Source organism: Anser brachyrhynchus, assembly GCF_964034855.1.
Source record: "Anser brachyrhynchus genome assembly, chromosome: 7".
In the NCBI taxonomy this organism is placed as follows: Eukaryota; Metazoa; Chordata; class Aves; order Anseriformes; family Anatidae; genus Anser; species Anser brachyrhynchus.
In genome coordinates, this window is record NC_137701.1 from 14587535 (window position 1) to 14608355 (window position 20821).

Genomic DNA, 20821 nt, shown 5'->3' on the forward strand with positions numbered 1-20821 from the left:
GCATGCTACTTCAGAAAGACAAAGAACATACTTCTTATAGCTTATCAAGTGAAGCAAGGGCACCACCATTAGGTAACGTGCGGTCACTGTAGTAAGTATTGCTGTTTCCCTTCATGCCAATTTGGCTGTGGTTATGGTAGAGCAAATTTATGACTGAAGATCTGATTGTACAGCAGAAACAAGCGACCCGTTCTTGGCAAATGTATGTAAGTCCAAACATTGCAATGCTCTTGCTAAGTACTCCAGTAATTCTAGTGCAACAAATGGGTTTTACCAGTAATTATCAAGAACAGAAAAGATGTACCAGTTCTCTATGTTCTTTGAGCTCAAACTCTTAAAGCTGTTTTGAACTTGTAGGCCTCTGCCAATGTGATAAATTCCACCATGCTATCATTTTACCTTTTAGTAGTAGAGGTGCATCACAGTATGTAATGAACAAACCTGAGTATTGTAAAATCTCTTTAAATAGCTGTGGAGACAATCAGAAAGGGAGAGCAAGTCAGTTTATAAGGATGTGACAGACCTGTAATCTTGTGGTCAGAAGCCTCAAAATCTATTACAGTAGCAGTGGAGCAACAGGTTCAAAAGAATAAGCATACAGCTCGTGGAACCATTTTTGTCCTAAACTTCTGAAAATTGAGTGAGGTTGATTTCTTAGGAACTTTTCACACAACTCTGGATTTTTTAAATACACCCCATAGGCTTAGTTACTTGCTAGAGCTCTGCATAACGATTAATGCAGGGGATGACGGCGACTGGATGTTGGAGGGAATCCCTCTAGTGCTTGTTTGTAGGCCAGGTTCCAACACCACTTGAAATGGTTACTTCCTTTTTCTGACCCAGCTCAAGAGGAGAGAGAAGTTTTATTTGGGGCATGGGAGGCATAGAAATAACAGTAAAGTTAAGGAATTTCAACAGTGATAGATGCCAGGATGCTTTTCAGATTAATCAAGTAGTTGTTTCCACTAAAGAAAACCACCACTACCAGCAGACATTGTTGACTTTACAAACTTCTCAACCTGAAATACTTTGGGGCATGCAGTTGTGCAGAAAAAAAATGTTTCTCTCTTCCATTAAAATCAGTCTGTTAGTTAAGCAGGAAAAAAAAAAAAAGAGACACAAAATTGTTGGTTTACTTTTATTATTATCAGGCACATTCACTTTATAAGATAGGGGAAGCATTTTTAGAATAGATTTTTCCTTTTAAAAACTCAACTGCATCTTCATTTGTCATTTCCTGAAACTTCTTGTTCAGAACCTGTACAGAAGGAAAAGGAAAGGGTACATTATTTCTTGTGTCTTTAGCAAACTAGTCTGTCCCATAAACAAAACATTCAATGATGGGAAAGTCATAGGGATTTGCTCTACTTTGAAAAACATGTTAATTTGAATCATTCATTCTGTAAAAAACAGAAATAAGCCAAAGTCACACAGGTTTTTAGGTACAAACAATTCAGTGGCTTGACTTTTTTTTTTCCCTGAGCTATGGTAACATTTATTTCACTGACAATGTTAAGTGGTAGCTTGTCTTTTAGAGCTCCTCTGTCCTTTCTGACACAATTACTACCTTGTAAAAGCAGATATGCTACGCAGTTATCACTCTGGAGAAAGCTCATCATTCCCTACAGGGCCTGTTCTGCCAAACAAACATACTCATCACTGTGCTGATAAAAGGACCTAAACAGAGAAAATAACAGGACTCTTACCAGAATCACATGATAGCCCAATTTATTTAGATGCCGCTTCTTCATTGCAAGCTTCCCTTGGGGGTGTGTTGTACCCAAACAAAATGCAGACACAGGAACAAAGAGAAATGCCAATCTACAGACAAGAAGAGTTTAAGACAATGATTCAGTGACGTCCTTCAACATTGCAAAATATAGAGCTGTCTTTCCGGTAGGCAAAATATCAGGACTGCACAAATTTCATTATCCTTTTCTTTCTCCAGACTTAATTAATTTAGACCCTCTCATCTTCAGTGAGCTTCACTCAAGTGCTAGCATCTACTCAAACTACTACAGCAGAATTAAGTCCTTAGACATCCACTTCCCCCATAATGGGAAGGAAATAGATCATTCCAAATTCTACATTATTTTGACAGCTTGTGCATTTACTTTGATCCTTTGCTAATATTCAAGATCAGTTACTTCCTGCCATGAAACCTACTTGGAAGGGTAAGGAAAGCTGAATGCTTTGAAAACCTGACAGTGAGTTTCTGTTACTCAATTGACTAGCTCTCTTTTTCTCAAAAAGCAAACTACACAAAATATGTTCCTGTGCAGTGAGACCCAGCACACAAATTTAAGCATTACCCAATTCTAGTTAAGGCTTACTTAATCGATGTACGTCCTACTTCATTTAGTGAGAGGTCATTTTTTCCCCACAAGATTAAAATTATCACCTAAAGCATGGGCATGATGGTGCATTTTATTCAAATTGTATTTCAGCAGCTGAATTCATTGCTAAAACATACAATTGGGATGCAAATTTCGGAGACATAAGAGAATAACTGAATTTTTAATTGGACACAGTAATACTTGGAATTTTACAATCATAATGTACTAATTTTTTGGAAGGGATTTTAATCATACTTCAAAATTTGTATCCATTGCAGGAGGTTGAGATTATCCAAACTGTGAGGTTTCCTGCTTCTTTCTCTGGAATGTAATTTTTTTAGCCTCTATTAGAAGTTAGCGAGCTGGATGAGGTGTTATTCTGAACTAGCATGCACGGCAATTTCTGGGAGCACAAATAACAAGTTACCTACTTTGCTTCTGCAAATCAGTAGAAATCGTAAGTGCATAGAATACATATAAACAAAACTAGCCTACTAGAAAAAATAGACAGTCAAAAAAGACACCTTTGAATGCTTGTGTCAGCATGATTATCTGTTGCAGTTACTGGGAGCACTTTCTTTCGGTCTGAATCCATCCTGATTTCAAAATCTGAAAACAAAACAACAATAAACATTACAAGAGATTACAATTAATATTCTATGTAGCTCATTTGAAAAAGTTATCAGACACTGTCACTGCTGTGTTTCTAATTACTGTTCTCTTGTAATTTGCACATTACTGATCGCTTTTCTCTCCCTGCAACCAATATAAACTGCTAAAGCTTGCACATCTCCAAGAAAAAAAGTGTTTTTAGAAACTGTGGATGTAAGTTTAAACTATGATTCACTCTCATAAAGAAACTCGTTTTGATCTGAGTCCATCATACGTACTCAGATTTTCCTGTAATCTGATCCCCAGTTAGAAATATTTAGGAAGAAAACTATTACAAATAGCACAAGAAAATCGGTTATCTGGGTGGCTGGCAAAAGAATAAGCAACATCAAAATATAAAAGAAACTAAATGTTACAAAATGATCACCTGTCAAGATCATATCCCATTTCATAAATGAAAGTAGAAACCAAACATTATCCAGAGTTTTAGAGGAGAAACAAGTCAGAGAACAAAAGAAGGCCACTGTTTCATTTTATTCCAGGTTTAATACTAAGATGTCAACTGACTAAAACAGCTGGCCATACTGGATTTACGTGCAGTTAAAATCTGCTCGCTAATGCTTGACAAGAAGTCCAAAGCAGTTTTGTAAATAAAAGCAATCATAAAATTTCAGTAAACTGACTTTACAGAAGCATCCTACAAAATAAATTCAACAATCAAGGATATAATTTGTTAAACGACTGCCTTAAAAAAATTATCTTTTAATCACCTATACGCTATGCAAATTTGTTACCACCTTATTATTTTAGGGATTATACATCTACATTAAAAATAATATGATATTAATTTGTCTTCATACCAATATGATATTTATATGGCAGCTGAACATTTTGCCGAAACATATTCTCATCTCCCAGAAGTTCCAGCAGCGCCTCCCGAGCCTTTCTGAGATTAAGAGATACTAATGAGGAGAAATTCTCAGTTGGTACAAATGCAGGCTTCGTGAAGGAAGGGCTATCAAGTTCCATACATGTCTTCACACAGCGAAGCATCATTTCCTTTTTTTCTTTGTAAAGATCACCTGAAAAAGAATACAAAAAATATTGCAGCCTAAGTATCATCTCTCAGAACTTTTCATTTTGTTACCATTTACAGTCTCTTCAGAGCAAATGAATTTCAATATAGGAGTCAAACTCCAATTTTTTTCCCAATGATTTTTATTATCTTCAATATTCTTTTAAATATACACTGTCAATTCACTAACTAAAATAGTAAAGTCTACAGCTGGTACCTTCCCATTTATCCAGTCTTTCCCCTCTACTGTAACACATCTCTGTGCCTGCCATCAGTTACTACAGAAACCTTAAGAACATGGAACAACAGAGCATGCATACAGGTCATTTGTAAAATCCAGACAGTAGAAGACTATTTATAAAACAAAGGGATATCAGACTTTAGCCATAATTTTGAAACTGTGTTTTAAGAGTACTAGCCTTCCCAAACTAACCAGTTACAGCTTTCCATCTTTCAGGTTCAGTCAAAGGAGGCTCAATATCAAGTCAGTTTTACTCTGCACTGAATTCCTACTCTGATAAACTACACTACTCACTGTAGAGAAATGTAACGTGGAAACCAAATTCTGCAACAGTGTTCCAAATTCCTCATAGTAACTCCGAGCAGTCAAAATAAAATTCTACTCATGATTCCAGGTACTGAAGTTGGTTTATGAAGCTTAAGATTTCCTGTGTTTTTAAAAATGTCTGAACATCTGTTGAACAAAGAACCCCTAGCTCTTAACACGTTTCCACCATTTCCACCAATCTCACATTCACCTCTGTGCGCAAACTATTAATTAAACAGTTGCCACCATGAGGCCCAGGACAATAAACCAGATGCCCTAGTGCATAATTAGAGACTAAGGTGTCACTTAAATCACCATTACTACATCAGCTTTTTCTTGTGAACTTCAATATTAATCGTGTTTGCCTTCTTTAAGTTATAAACTTTAACACAATTATAAAAAATTATTTAGGTAGGCAGACTGTCCTTTTAAAGAAAAAGAACATGACAAAGTAAAGCCTAACCTGATGGTAGAAGTCCTTCATAGCTCTCCTTTTGCAGCAGCTGATCAAGTGCACGATGAGGAAGGTGTCCTAAGATGCAAAGTGAATAAACTGCCTTCAGCAGTTCTGTGTTGGAAATCTGGGGAAGGTACTTATTCAAGCAGTTCTGAAGAGTCTCAAAAAACCTTTTCCAAAAGCAGAAGAAAAGTATCTAAATATACAAGACTATAATGGATTTCAAATAAAACTATGTGCTAGTAAATTTTATTGTCCTGTACAATCACATGTCGAGTAATCCAACATTAGCTTTAGAATCTTCTTTGAGGCTACAGCTACCTATCAACAGAGTTAGTACCTTTATCGGTCTAGAACCAAGAACATATCCATTTTCAGTTTCAGAAAAGAAATCCTATATAGAAAAAAAATGCTAAAAGACAGAAAATTTACCTTACAGATTAATAAAACAGGACTATGGATTTTTTCACAACTAATATCAAATACCAGTTGCCATTCCATACATTTCCGTATATTACTCTATTCATGACAACATAACATCAGGCATTCTCAAATGAAAACCTACAAATGATGTTGGCCTTTGGGAAGGTAGTTGAGTCGTGAATACACTCGGAGAACAATCAAAAGGCTTTTCAAGTCCAAGAATTCAGAGTCTGCTGTCACCTTCTCAGCAAAAACACCCATCAGTTCACTGGGCTGAAAGCCAAGTATCTCGAAGGCAGACAGAAAAAGGATAATCTGAAACAAAAGGTATTTTTGTAAGGTCAAGAGAGCCAGTAAAGTGGATCTTACATTTTGTTTTCATAAAAGGCATTTTTAATGAAAGCAAACTTTTCAAACCATAACATTCCTGTTATTTATTTATTCTGTAAGTCAATAGATAGAAGAGCATTTTAAAAATATAACTGTATGAACTTCATCAGAATGGTATTCCTAAAAGGGTAACATGGAAAGCACCAGAAACTGCCTATTCTACTGCTACTACTATAAATTATTTGGTCTCAAACTCACCTGTTTTTTGTCCAAAATGCAGACAATGGAATTAACATAGTCTGCTACTGTTGAAAACAGTTTTACATTACGGTACTGGAGATTGTGACAAGCTTCCAGAATAAGAATTAAATGCCAAAATCGAGCATCGTGAATATTCTCTGTAACAGAAAAGCGAAAAAGGACAAATGATACAAAGCAAAGGGAGCTGTAGGTTGGAGGCACTGTGGCACATGATGAAATTTAAATTTTTTTTCCGATTTGGTTTTACAGAACTGCAAGAAACCATAAATGTGTGTCTATTTCTAAAAAGCACTGAGGCTATCAAGCAATGAAGCACTAGCACGTCAGCCTGGAAAACCTTAACATAACCTCCTGGCACATGAGCATGACAACACAGACTGAGTACCAGATCACAACAGACCTGTAGCACAGCACTGCTACTTCATTTGCCACACAAGATGGACCTACTCCTGAGTTGAAGATTAAGTACTAAAGAACAATGCTCTCTCTAGAACATCCTGCCTTGTTTGCTTCAGTGAGTGACATGCATGTCCTGAAAGACAGCGACTGCAGGAGAAAAATGCACAGCTACAACTAGACTTTGTTTCTTCTCCCTGAAGACTCAAGATGATAGTAGGAAAATAAATGAATTCAACTCTCCTGGTGAGTTGTGGCTCAGTGATTTTCCAGGCTTAGTATGAAACACTGTTACCTCATTTCTTCAGGTGCTCAGTGCTGACAATGGCAATTGAAGGCAATGAAATCTGTGCATCAAATTCAGCGATTGGTAATGCTAGGTATTCTTAAAGAAAACAGATCAAAGGAATCTCGTGTTACTGGACACTTTGACCTGAATCTCTCCTCTGTGTAATTAGAAAACTAATATCACCACTGGGTCATCTCCTCACTGCTGCAAAAACTAACTCAATTTATGAAACACACGGTTACTACAATTATGCTCAGGTCCTGAGATATGGAAGAGGGTGCTACTTTCTTGAAAGCCCCAGCAACAGCACAGGACTTGGAAAACATGCTGGAAAATTCCCTCACCCAATGGATAACCCTCCCTCCTCTTCCTGTTCCATCTCCAGACTCTAGAAGGGGTTACTTCTGTCAAGAAATAAATGACTGTGCCCAGAGCACAATGTACAGCATGTAAGTCCTGACGATATGCACTAAAAAAAGTGCAGAAAAAAGCACCGAGTAGCTGCTTACTCTATGCATGCCATGTAGCCTGCATCTGAGCATGGCATGAGTCCTGTGGCAGAAGCCACTATATGTAATTAAAGACTGTGTCCTAACACACATGAACATCAGGACAAATAAAGACTGTACAAACAGCCTAAACATTCTTGTTTCATAAATATTAAGAATGTTGTTTTGATATATTACTGTTTTTTGAGACACACGTATTTTAAGTGTGAATCAATATGTACTGACTACACATACTCAGGAAATGCATTGCAAAGGTTGGAGAGAGGTGAGAGCATTACCTTTCGTTTATTTTTTTTCTGTACTGCAGCATGAGGTCAGCTAGATAAAGCAGCATTCAATATTGAAAACCAGTTAATCAGGGAAACACTATGTTCCCTTCAGTTGGTCAACTAATCGCATCAGACCACTCATCTATTTCCAATTCAGATTTGTTTTAAAAGCTTATCTGAAATCTACTTTTTACTTCTAGCATTCAGTTCTTTTTCCTAAATAATGCATTCAGAAGAAAAGCAAAGAAAAATATATAATTCAGGGAAATGTTAAAAAGGGTACAGAATGCAAGAACTATTTGTTTTCATTATCCATCACTAATTTTCTGTCTTGCCACTTGTCAAACGACTCCACATTACTATTCCCTTCTGTAAAGCAAAGATACTTCCTGAATTTTAAAGAAAATTAGGAAAGGGACATGAAAGGGAAGAATTTGGCGTAAGGAAGGGAGATTTAATAAACATTTTTTTCTTACCCTGGATCTTTTTACTGCAGGCATTCAGGATGGGAATGGAACAATAATTCATTGCAACAAGACCCAAAAACACACGCCGAGCATTTAGGTAAGTCAGGTGGTCAATCTCTTTCAAAACTGCCATCTAAAGTGAATTAGAGTTTATTAAATCCTTTGTTCTTCACATGTTACCACCGCTTTATCGTGAAGGAATCTTCACCAAAACTTTCCCAAATTCATTAGCCTGTCCAGACTTAAATGAAAGAAAAAGGAGCAACAAAAAGCAAAAGCGTAAAGTAACTTCTTTCAAATTCTCAATACACAATCAGAAGAGATCAAGTGTTCTCTAGCTGGGTCACTATGTCATTTCCCAGCAATTTGCCTTTGTATGGATTTTTTTTTTTAAAGAAGTCTCAGTAAAACTTACTTCCAAATACTATGACACCATATACTAACTCTTAAAAAAGCAGCAGAAATATAATTAGCACAGTCGATTTACTTTATATGACTGCAGTTACTATTCTGGACATGTGCAAGAGCTGTAAGCTTTCAGCACGATCCAACAGCACACTGAGTGGCATATCTTTAATACGAACACCCAGCTACTAATGTGAACAGAGGCACAGATGATGGCGCAGAACAGACTTCATTTACAGAAGCAGCAGTTAAACTGATATAAGTGACAGTAGAAATGAGACTACAGAGTTTAACTTTACTGGTTATTAAAATGCAATATTCTTACTGCATGTCTATTAACGGGTAAATACAAAATGCATCTACAATAGAAATTACACAGTATTTCATCAGTTTTCCAGCCACAGGTTGGGCAAGGGAATCACAGAACAGCCTATAAGTGCTTCTATGAAATACCATCTGGCCAACCCAAACAAAAGGTGAAGGCACTGCTAATTTACTGTTTCAACTCCTTTTATACAATCTCCATTGCTTCCTGCCCCCTTTCATGCGGTGATATTCCCAACTCCAAATTTAAGTTCCTCTTGCAAATATAGCTGGACTATGATTCATATAGCAAATGCAGTTAACTTTTGTATTATACACTCTCTTTGTGCATCTGGAAAGAACCATACACAGTTCATAAAACAACGCAAGAGCACGGGCTTTGTGGAAGTAAAAATGAGCCCTCAGCCAAGTTCACCTCTAATTTCTTTTTCAGAAAGACTGGAGCATCTTTTCCCATGCATTTCATCAGGTTTTGCAGTATAAAGATGTCTCCGATACTTGGGATTCGCTGCTCCGCTAGTAATCTGATGAAGAAAGAAAAGCAAGGCCTTCAGATGGTTTCCTTGTTTCAGCAGAAACTGGTACGTACCCCCATTCTCCCTCACTGATATACTCCCAAGTTACAGCTGTTATTCCCTGCTCGTCTCCTGCCTACTTTTTGCAAGGCTGGCACAACTTTACATGATGTTGCTGCAGCACAGATGTTTACCCATATGGAAATAATTACATTGGTATAAATATATGGTTTCTTAATGTTTCCTGATACATAAGTGTTGTCCCTGACATATTCTGAACACTAGGGTCACCTGCCCAGACTACAGGTGACCGTGCAGATGCGAGTGCTGTTAAGCCTCATGGAATTAACACTTTTCTGCAGAAAACATTGCACGTTTTTATCATAGAATCATCTAGATGGAGACAAGTTCTGAAACAGACTGGAAACTTGGGAATGGACATTGACAATGACCTGGAGCAAGTGAGGAAAAAAAAATGAACAAGCTGTGCTGTGAGCTGCAGGAACAGAAAGGGGTATCACAGAACAGAGGAATCATAAGTATGTGATGAAGGAGTTTCTGTTTTCCCCTGCTTTCCACCAACCTACAAGAACTGCGTTCCCGAGCTTACAGGACAACCTGCTCTTTCTGTATCACTAGCACGTCCGCCTTTTCAAAGCAGGACCTGACTTGGGACCAAAAGTACTAATCTATTTCAAGTTTTGTGACAGCCTCTGTAAAAACAAGCTCATGGGTGTAAGCAGATCAGTTCCCCACATACATCTCATCAGTCTAGAGAAAATCATTAAAACCAGAGAAGTTATTCTGATAAAACACTAGACAGAAGGCTTTGCTGTATAAAAAGATGAAGTCAGAACTTGTTTTCATTGTAATTTTTCCTTACTAAACTCAAAGGAAATAGTCCCTGGCTTTTGAACAGCATTTTTCATCATGTTAAATCAAAATAGTTAATGAATTAAGCTAGCCTTATTACCTCCTTTTTACACACAGGTAAAACAGAGGCATAGATATGCAAAGGGACTTGACCAACATCACAAAAAAACAGTGGTAGCAATGCAGTCAGAATATGTATCAGCTGCAGAGTGGTCTAGCTTCCTATGCCATCAGAAGCCTTTCTGCTTGAAACTGCAAAGACGATGCCAAAAATCACTGTTATGTACAGCTGTTATCTCATGTAATCATCTAAATCCTAAAACCAAAATGTCTTTTATGCACAGATATTCCCTCCATGACTTACATAAGACATACATTCATACAATATTTAAATATCAAAAACACGTGAAAAATGTATTTTTCTCACTGTAATCCAGCTTGAAGAGCGCTCACATTCTTGTCTTTATCCAGCCCTGCTAAAGTAGTTGCCAAAACCGAGATACACCGGTTATCAAGTTGATTGAGCTTTTCCTGTTAAAGAGTTTCACAATGTTAGATTACTTCAGACCAGTAAAAATTTCAGAGAAGAAAACTGACCACTCTTAACTTCCACCCGCCATCCTGCCTTCCCCCCGAGAAGTCAATTCCTAAGACTCCATTGTCCTACAAGGTCTCCCATCAGCCACATTTAGTTGATTTGAAAAGGGTAATGATTTTTCTGTTAAATCCATGTGAAATCAGCCAGTGGTTTCAAAAATTGAAGAAACTATAATTACACACGGATTAACTAAGCGAGCCCGATTTCCAATGAAGATCAGATTAAACCAGGGATGTAATCCAAATCTCTCTGATGTTGGGCAGCCTCCCAAAACTAACCCTGACACTTCAGCCCAAACTTTGAAGAGAGATTTTCATACTCACCTGGCATACCCTCAACAACGTCTGGACTAGGAGAGTGTTCTGAGGAACACCGAGGTTCACCACAGCATGCAGACTGAACACCAGGTCAGCCCGTGTCATCCTTCTGGAGTCTCGCAGCAGGTGCTGACAAAGCTTGACAAAGGCTGGGTGCTCAAAGATCAGCTGCTTCTCGTAACGCTGCTGGTCTTCAGACAGGCTTTTGAGGAGTCTCCATACTGTAGTTAAACAGTTTGTGTAGTGCTTAATGGAAACAGCAGACTCTGAAGCCAAATCCAGCACATCGCTAGGACAGGTGCATTTCCGGAGACTACTAAAGAATTGTTCGTTATGATCCAGAAGAGGCTTCGCCTTGAAGCCCTCAGAATCATCCTCCAAGTTTTTCAATTCCAAGGAGCTCTGGGGAGCCTGCTCGCTCCCCATAGCCTCCGTACTCTTCTCTGGTTGTATTTCGTCACCTGTGCTAAAAACATCTGCCTTTTGAGATAGAAACCGAAGAGATGACCCACGTGGAGAGGGAAAAATATTTAGAAAGGATTTTCTGAAGTTCACATTTTCCAGGGGATCCTTGTGCCCGCCAATCCATGAAATGTGTTTTCTTGTGGTGGCTGAGTACTTGGGAGCGAGCACAGGACCGCACCTACGCAAGCACCTGACTGTGTTCAACAAGTTACTTATCTTATTATTCATTTTTGTGAGCGTCTCACGAACGAATTTGACGTGCCAACTCAAGACAGGGGACCCGACGAAATTCCTCCTGCGGAAACCAGCCTGGAAAGAGAGCACGAAGTCATTTATCTGAAAGGGAAGCCATAGCTCAGCGAGCAGACCTTCAACTGTAAATCTGCAGGGAAAACATTTGGGACAAACCCCCCCGGGAGGTGCTGTGCAGGGGGGACCCTGAGGGCCGCTGCCCGGCTCGCCCCGGCCGCCCCCCCCCCGGCGGGGCGCTGGGCACCTGCCCCCTCCCGCCCGCCCCGGGCCTCCGGGCGGCCGTTACCCGCCGCGCGGCGCCGCCATGCCGCCCGGCCGCCCTGCGCCAGCCTCGCGAGAGGGGACGGCGCGCGCCGAGGGCCAAGCGGCGGAGGCGGCGCGTGCAGCGCGTTGCCGCGCGACGCCCCAAGCAAGCGGCCGTTGGAGGGCGGCGCGCGCATGGCCAAGCTGGTGCTGGCGGGTGAGGCGCCTGAGGGGGCCGGGGTGGGGGTGGGGCGCGTGGAAAGAGTCCGAAAAGTTTTGGGTTGCTCGAGTTCCCACCAGCCCTTGTCACCAAATCTGCCTTTGGGCGTGTTGCTGCTGCTTCCACAGGCAGGGCAAACTGCCCTCACTATGCCAAAGCGGAGCTCCTGGCTGACTACCTGCAGGCTAACTTGCCGGACTTCAGGGTTCACAAGATCACCCAGCACCCTGACAGGTGGGAGGTAAGGGACTACAAACCAAGCCGAGGTAGATAACAGTGCTCCACCTGGCAAGGAGTGTGCCTGGCTGCAGTGTCTCTCTTACTTTTCCGCATTAGCGTCTTGGTACGTGGATGGAAGTGCTGCAAAAGCAGCTTTGGGTATGAGCGCCAGCCTGAGGAAAAGTTTCAACGTTCTCGCTGGCAGAATATGTACATAAAATGAGGGTCACACTGAAACTGTGTTTTGCTAGCAAGAAACTGAAGTTTATGTCTTATTAAGTACACGTGACTGTTCAGCCTGCTGTTTTCTGTAAATTTTTTGCATGCTGTGATTGTGTATACTTTCACAGCCATTATTTGCCGAGAGGATTTCTGGCATTCAAAGGCTTTGAATTACAACGAAAGTATAAAATTAAATCTCATATATTGGTTTACAGTGTGAGTGGGCCTTTCTAATTACTTTGCTGTATGCTCAGTTGTTCATTTTACTTTAAGTTTGTTTTACTGTAGTCCATATAAAAATGAAAAATTGCAGTATTACTTCATGAGACAGTATTGTGCTTTATATTACCCCTTATACTTTTGATTGACACCTCAGCCAATTCAACAGTAAAGTGAATGGCAATTAACCTCTTCAGCCTACCGAGCCTTCTGCAGAGGTTACCTACTTCTTACCTATTTAAGGAATCCTCAAATTTCTCGCTGCTTTACAACATTTCTATATTCAGTGTTATTAAGACAATGGAGCAAAATTACAGTAGTAAAACCAAGCAGAAGTTAGTAGGACGTTTTGCTCTTTCGCTGAAATATTGCAGTATATCATCATGAATTGCTTTGCGTCAATCTGCCAATTTTTGCACACTGGTATGTAGGTAAGTTGTGAGACACTTTGTAATCATGTATTGAGAGGAAATAATAAGAATGTTACTAACTGTAACATTTAACTCTTATCATAAGTGAACAAGTATTAAAACTTTTTTTTTTTGGGGGGGGGTGGGGTGGGTATTTACATTAGCAGTGGCTCCGTGACATTTGTGAAATGAATGGATGGGAGCACAGACGGTCTCCAATCATTTGGAGAGAACTGTTGGACCGTGGAGGGAAGGGTCTGCTTCTGGGAGGAGTTAATGATTTTCTGGAATATGCTCAGGTAATGAGCTGCTTTTTATACTATAAAACATGAAAATGTATTTTACATTTTCTTATAATGTTGTTCTTTATTCCTCCTTCAAATGTAAAATAAAGCTATCCTAACGTTACCTTGCTGTGTTTGAGCTGTCATTTGATTAGAGATCACCTTTTTTTTTGTTCTTAGCACTATTATGGCATCACCTCAATGATGTTGAGTGAGGAAATGTTAGACATTGCTGAGGAGAACCTACAGGCACATGTGGAAACTGAAAAAGAGGGGGAAGAGATTAGAAATCTTACCAACCCTTTGCAAATCTGGATCACCAGGTGAAAGTATGAAGAGTATTTATGAAGTTTCACTCAGTTTCAGAAGAATGCATTTTTTCGCATCACATATGAGGTATAACTCTCTGAGGTTATACATGAATCCACGTAATTTGCTGATTTGAGTTAGGTTCTGCACCCTTCACTATGAGTATTCAGCATATGAATTGAAAAGTATTTCTACTTTTGTTACATTATGTTCCAGTTTAAGTGAGGGATGTGAACAGGTGTCAATGAGCTCACCAGATCACCTTGGAGGGAAAAACAGGTATTTGCAAAATCTTGTAATGCAGCTATCTTACATTAAATATATTTGGAAATATTTAAATACGTAATCAATTCCTAGCAGGTCTAGCTGTAGAAATTTATGTATTTCTCTTAATCCTAACAAAATACCTAAAAAAAATTGTGGTTCTCTAAGACACTAGACTTTAAATGACAGTATAACCTGAAATGTATAGGATGGAAAAACCTTCAAATGAAAGGATTCCCCAACTGTTTTTAATTTTTAACATGTTAAGATCAGAGAAAGACCATTAGCTTGGATCTTTTATTGCTCTATTTAAATATAATCAAATGTAAAGGTAAGATCTTTGTGTTTATTTATGTAATACTTTGAAACGAGCAGTGTACAGTGCTTAACTATGATTTTTCGGTACCCTTCTTTTATTAGTGCATCAGCTCCTATATGCTATCAGCTGATACCTCTGTTGGCAAATGGAGAAGTGTTTGGGATGACCACAGAAATCAGTATCCATTTGCTCGACACTGACGAGTTTAAGAGTGTTCTTTGTGGTATTGTAATGGAAGTGGAAGACATGGCATTCCCACTCCTCCGTGGTATTTCAGAGCACACTGAAATAGATAAGGCTTTTCTTCAAGCTGACGTTATCATTGTTCTTGATGATATCCTCTTAAAACGTGAAGTCCAGTCCCTTGAGAACTACATCAGAGAAGTGAGTGAGATCTGCCATGTGTATGCTCCCCTGATTGAGAAGAATGCAAAGAAGGGGGTCAGAGTAATTTCAGCAGGAAAAACCTTTGTAAACCTTAAGGCGATGATGATTATCACATACGGCCCATCCATTAATCCTGAAAATGTCATTGCTGTTGCAACATCCTGGGAAACTGCAGCTAAAGCCATGCTGGCCAGGAAGCTGAATATGAATGCAGCAGGTGAATGTTTTTGTGTTCTGGGAGAATTTGGGGATTTCAGTGGATGAACTTCTTTGAGAGCACGCATTTCATAGAACAACTGATAGGCTGACTTGCCTATCAGCAGATTATTTGAGAAATTCCTGTTGCACCAATGTGTTTTTTTGTTTGTTTTTTTTCTTTTCAGATTGCCTTTAAGCAGTCAATATTTGCATGTACAGGACTTTAAATGAAACATTGCTGTATGCTTGTGATATGATTTGTTTTCTAACAGCTAAATATTAGGTTTTTGTCTAATACATATAACAGCATTATATTAATTAAAGTTCCTCTTATAGCTTTTGGTGAGGTTTCTTGTAATGTTATGGAGAACATTGATGCATTTTTCAGATGAAAACGTATCTGCAATCAAGGCAGGACACTGAACTGAAGAATAATTCATTTTCAAAGGGACTTCCAGAGGTCATCTAGTCCAACCTATATTGTGAAAGTGTTTGTCTTTCTTTTAAATAATTTATGTATTTTTCTCTGTTGCAGGAGTTAAAGATGTGATTGTCTGGGGCAATATTACTGGCTGTAACTACATTGATTTGTCACATACAAAACTTTACAAATGCGACAGTGCTGTTTGGGGCCCAGCTAATTTTTCACGTCCTTTGATGAATTTGATTTATGATAGGTACTGTACAAATTTGTTTTTTAAAGTAAAATTAAATAACTTTTTAAAATTTGTGTTTATCTGAACTGTTTAATGAACATCAAGAAAGATTTTTGTTTACTGATTAGCACTGTACATAAAGAAAAACCCAAGCTGAAGTGCTGAGTCTGCGAAAGAAATTGAGTAGTTCCTAGTGCTGTATAGTCCTGACTCCCCTGCCAACTTTGTTTATATTTTCCTACGTATTATGTGTGTATCATATCATGAGCAGGCTTTAAGAAGTAAAGAAAAGCCAGATAGTGACTTAGATACCTAATGTGCTTGAGAAAACTTTGAAATAATACTAAACACGTATCTGCCTCTTGAAGTACCTGAATTACATTGAACTTATGGCCTGAGGGAACTAATATTGACAATTTCCCAAAACAGGACTTGTTAACAGGTGTTAGAAGGATACATGGCATCTAGATAGCTTCTAGTGGAAAGAGAAGTATCAGAGAAAAGATGTTTGGAGTAAGTGGGCAGCAGAGGTGACGTACTCAGGCCTGGTTGCGTGGAGCTCCCACTCTGGTATAAACCTTCCAGTGTCTACTGGGTAGCCGACATTTCTATTCCATACTTGCAGAGTGCCTAGCAAAGGGGAATTACAGTTCATGGCTGGGTCCTTACATAAGAGGCAACAAATGTAAACAGTAATAATAACAGAGTTTTGACTTGACCAAATGATATTTCATAGACAAGTAATGCCTGCTGTCATTTCTTGAGCCGCTTTTTGCCTGTACTTTCTGTCTTTAAGTGCCTTGCCTCCAGCAAAGTTTGAATAAGTTTTAACTATTATCTTCTCTTGGTTTTAGTTCTTTTATCCTCTAGAAAACTACTCTTCTTACAGTCATCTTAATAGTTTGTTGTTTTTCCTTCTTATTTTTTTTCCTTCTTTTGTTGGCAGCAAATGGATTCATTCAGAACTTCTGTCTGCACAGAGTTCATTGAGTTCCCGTGTCTGTTATTGTGCAGGAATGTTATCCGCTCATGCAGTAGCTACTGTACTAAGATACTGGTTTCATGGTTCTCCTCCTGGGGAGATTGTTTCTGTGGGAATACTTAGTGAAGGTAAACCTATTTTTGCTTCACATATTTTCTAATAGCTTCCTTAGAGCTTTCCCCAGTAGGTATAATGGGATTTTTTAAATCAAAATTTTCAAACTAGTAAACAATTGTAAATCAGATCATAATATAATAATAGGCTGAGAGTTTGTTTCAGCGTAAGAGCCTCCATATCTAAGCAGTTATGCTATCCCAAGTTTGTGATTTGATATTCACTGCTTAAAAGCATCTGTTAGGTTAATACTTTCTTGTTGCAATTTGTCTCTTAGACTTTTACTTTAAATGCTTTTCTTATATATATGTTTTGCACATGGAATCTTTATAATTCTTAGAGCCTAACCTATACAAGCAGGATCTTATGTAAATAGGTGGACCAATAAATGAAAATTTTCACAGCAGTCATTTAAATGTTACATGAAATAAAAGATTTAAGTTTTCCACTTTTTAAGATGTAAAACTGTTATGTGTAGATCAAACAAAAATTCAAAGTTACAGTAAAAGAGGAACCCATTGGTCCTTGAATTGTGCTCTGAAAAAAATCAGTCTCTCTACTAAGATCTTGCACAGCTGCAGACTTCTGCATATTTGTAGGGCTTAATCTCAACACTGGTGAGAATGTGTTTCAGAAATAGTATGTTTGAGTAATTTTTCTTTCTTCTTCAGGTCAATTTTGCATTCCTGAAGGGATTGTCTTTTCTATGCCAGTGAGGTTCCAGAATGGTGGCTGGGAAGTCGTGACAGAATTAGAAATTAATGAAACTACACAGGAAGCTCTGGAACGCTTATCCCATGATGTGATACAGGTGATGATTTCTTGCATCTGATAGTATGCCTATTCTGCCACCTGTGGGTACATTGCAATGTAACTTTGAATACTGAGACCCTTACTACAAATGCTAGGCATGTTCAAGCTGTACATGTGTTTTTACATGTGTAAAACTGGGTGGGTATTGTGAAATAATGTAGTGTTTATATAGGGAAATGAACAGGCTATTGTTCTGTTCCCCAAAAAGGAGATGATAAAAAATGTTTACATAGGGAGATGTAGAATTTGCACTCTCAAGTTCTACAGGCTTTGTACAAACTGAAATATTAACTTTAATTTAATGTTTCTCTATTCTGTCCTGCTAATCTTGATTTTGCATATATTGTATCCAGAGTAGTTCTACGCCAGGAAATGTATCTTTTGGGATCCTTATGGCTGTGACTCTGCAAGAATGAAGGCCAGATTTTATTATAATAAGGGATTTTTTCAGAAAATGCAAAATCAGCAAGCGATAATTGCATCAAGAGCTTCTTGTCCCTTATGAAACAGAAAGAATTTAATTTGTCTAAATATTATAAAACTAAGTGACTAGTCCTAGATTCCACATCCTAGCATCATTAAAATATTTGTGATCTTCAGTCACAGTAGTAACATATACCGATTATTTTCATTTGAACGTATTTTAAGATTATGTGAGAAATTTCAGTGGCTAACAAGAATGGGTGGCATTGAAATCATTATTATTTTTTAATTCAGGAAAAGCTCGTTGCACTAGAGAAAATAAAAGAAATGCATCCATATGGACGTGATAAAATCACTACTAAAAAAGAATTGCGTCAAGGTGGGTTTTTTCCCCATAAAAGATAACACCAAGTTTTAAGTGAGAATTTAAGTAATGAATTCTAATTTGATGTCCCTTTCCATTAAAATGAACATAAAATCCTTCAGGGACGAACATAAGTAACAAGTGCTTGTCAGATATATCCTGACCCATGCCATAGAAAGGGGAAATCTGCATGATAGAAGCCTTATTTTGATAAATTTCTTTAGTGTCATTCACAGATTATGAATATAAAAATTAAGCATAAATAATACATTTAGCATAAAAATAAAAGATTTTGCCAACGTAAAGTACACATGACACATTTTATCTTAGATGATAATTAAATATAAAATCTTTTTGAAAGAAGTAACTATTATTAGAAAAGAACTTTCACCAGATACCCTACTATAAGATTTTGAAACTATTCTTTACTCTTTTTTACTCTCTGGAAATAGAACTGAATTTCTAACAGAGGAAAAAATACTGTAAATTGGAAAAAATACTGTAAATAGCAAAAGACCACTGACACAGTAAGATTTTTCCTAATAAATGCAGAATTTAATTATTCCAGTAGTTATGATCTTGAATAACTCAGACAGTAGATTCTCACTTAGATAGAAGTGTCCTTCTCTCTGCTGTCTGCTCATGTGGCATTCCTTTTCTAGAGCTGCCCCATTCTTCTTATGGCTGCTTTAAATGCTAAGCAGAGAGCCATTCCTCTGCTAGCAGCTAACTGCTTAGTTGTGACCTACTCTGAAGGGATGAAAGACACAGACTCCTGATGGCTCTTGGACAGGAGACGTTTATTGCCCTTTTTCACTACTACATATACTTCCCCTGTAGCCCCACACGCTGTCCTCACACCCGAATCTGTCTTACAACTGGTTAGAGACCCTCAGACACGCGCCTTGAGCCAGCCAGCAATTGGCCGCTGCCCAAAGCTCATCTTTAACACTGTAGCCAATTTACTTTATCTAGACCTTGCTCAAGTTTTTGTTTCTACCGCTTGTTTCCTCATTATCTCTAATTCAGGGACGTGTGAAACAGCGCAAAGCCACCTGCGAATTCCTTTCCCACACTATTGTGACATCGGTATCAAATGCCATACTATTCAGTATTACCTTCGTGCCTGGCTTATCTCCTTGCAGGTGTAACTATTTTAGGAGGTTAGCAAAAATCTGTACTGTTTTTGATTTTTATTTTATTTTTTTACAGGGATGGAAACCTTTCCTGCTGGCTCGGTTTAGCCAGAGATGTCTTCAGGAGAAAATGGTGAAAATTCACATGCTAAAACAAACTACAAAGAAATGCTAAACATTGTAATTGCTTTTATATTGCCTTCTTCATCCAAAAGCTGGGAGTCTGTAGGCAGAAAAATATCTCAAAAACAGTGTAAATATAAGTTTTAATCTGGTGCCTAAAGCAAGACTTCTGACTTATTATGAGTCTAGAATCTCATTTATGACCAACAAATAACTTATTTCAAACAAATAAAATCTTTCAAAAACATCTTTTAAGGTCTGAAAAGTCCATACTAGGACAATTTTGATCAAAGTTGTCACACACAGTAGTAGTTTCATAAATTCAACACATTTCCACCTCTTTTGGTAGTTGCAAATGTAATGAAAAACAGTTTCTGTGTGAGAATGTGTATTCTCAGGCAAGATTGATTTTTAACACAACAGTTTAACTGCATGCATCTTCTTAGTGACAAGATCATTTTTGTCTACATGATTTTATTTCATTAGTTTTGTAGGGACTGCTCATATGTTTCAAGTCAGATATACAATTAATTAGTCCTTGGCTAAACAGGGTTGTTGAGGAACTACTTTCATTTGCAGGTCTTCAGTGTCTTAAAAGATGGAGACTGTGTTAAATGAAATATCATTGTACCTGCTGATTTTTTATCAGATGTGAATGTTTAAAGCAAAATAAAAAGTTTCATGTTCTTTGAATCTGATATATGCAATTGAAATAAATTTGTTATTTCTGCTCATGTGGAGGTTCAAACTCTTAGCAGGGATAGACTTCATTTCACTTGAGGAAAGCAAGAAGAGTTTATTTGTTCTTTACCAGTAGATACGGACAGAATGAGGAAGGATGCTATCAGTAATTTTTATAAACCATACCTGGTTTGTTTCATGGCTTATTGTTCTCCAAGATGAGAAGAAAAGTTAACTTCTCTAAAACATATTTGAATTTATTTTTTTTTCAGTGTGGAATATGATTTGGCAGTCCTTTTAACATTTGATTTCTTTTATTCTACCTGTGGAAATACTACTTTAACCGACTGGGCATTTCAAACACCAACACTGCACAGCTGTTAATGAGAAATGCATTGCAGAAACAGTTCATATCTAAGCAGGCTTACTGGACTTCTGAGTCACTACTTGAGACCACAAATTTCATCTCAGAGATTTGAAAGAGAAAGACAAAACAAATTGTCTTGGATGTCTCT

At 38.0% G+C, this 20821-nt stretch overlaps 2 protein-coding genes across 7 annotated transcripts; one reads left to right on the forward strand and one right to left on the reverse strand.

Annotated features, from left to right (window-relative positions):
• Positions 1–1124: 1124 nt before the first annotated feature.
• FASTKD2 (FAST kinase domains 2) lies at positions 1125–12136 on the reverse strand. Its single transcript, XM_080600456.1, has 12 exons — positions 12007–12136; positions 11010–11777; positions 10516–10619; positions 9116–9224; positions 7981–8104; positions 6039–6178; positions 5593–5765; positions 5034–5197; positions 3809–4030; positions 2861–2945; positions 1707–1821; positions 1125–1258 (listed from the first exon to the last, which is right to left on the reverse strand). Exons 2-12 carry the CDS (start codon positions 11694–11696, stop codon positions 1163–1165), a joined length of 2019 nt encoding a protein of 672 aa, XP_080456582.1. The 5' UTR covers positions 11697–11777; positions 12007–12136; the 3' UTR covers positions 1125–1162.
• Positions 12007–20310, forward strand: MDH1B (malate dehydrogenase 1B). Of its 6 annotated transcripts, XM_080600460.1 has the most exons (11): positions 12027–12180; positions 12312–12424; positions 13418–13552; positions 13718–13860; positions 14063–14125; positions 14531–15033; positions 15550–15691; positions 16617–16780; positions 17438–17577; positions 18297–18381; positions 19579–20310. In XM_080600460.1, exons 1-11 carry the CDS (start codon positions 12159–12161, stop codon positions 19608–19610), a joined length of 1542 nt encoding a protein of 513 aa, XP_080456586.1. In that variant the 5' UTR covers positions 12027–12158; the 3' UTR covers positions 19611–20310. The 6 variants fall into 6 exon arrangements, with proteins under 6 accessions (XP_080456584.1, XP_080456585.1, XP_080456587.1 ...); XM_080600458.1 differs by lacking the exon at positions 12312–12424 and having other exon boundaries at positions 12007–12180; XM_080600462.1 differs by lacking the exon at positions 14063–14125.
• Positions 20311–20821: the final 511 nt, after the last annotated feature.

Bases quoted from the DNA above. Each gene is read 5' to 3' on its own strand.
- FASTKD2 (XM_080600456.1), bottom strand. From the start codon at position 11,696: ATGAATAATAAGATAAGTAACTTGTTGAACACAGTCAGGTGCTTGCGT. The intron at 5,766-6,038 runs GTGAGTTTGAGA...CTTTTGTTTCAG, and splicing joins GCATTTTGGACAAAAAACAG to ATTATCCTTTTTCTGTCTGC. The intron at 2,946-3,808 runs GTATGAAGACAA...TTTTGTTTTCAG, and splicing joins GCCATATAAATATCATATTG to ATTTTGAAATCAGGATGGAT.
- MDH1B (XM_080600458.1), top strand. From the start codon at position 12,025: ATGCCGCCCGGCCGCCCTGCGCCAGCCTCGCGAGAGGGGACGGCGCGC. The intron at 14,126-14,530 runs GTATTTGCAAAA...TTCTTTTATTAG, and splicing joins CACCTTGGAGGGAAAAACAG to TGCATCAGCTCCTATATGCT. The intron at 17,578-18,296 runs GTGATGATTTCT...TTTTTAATTCAG, and splicing joins TATCCCATGATGTGATACAG to GAAAAGCTCGTTGCACTAGA.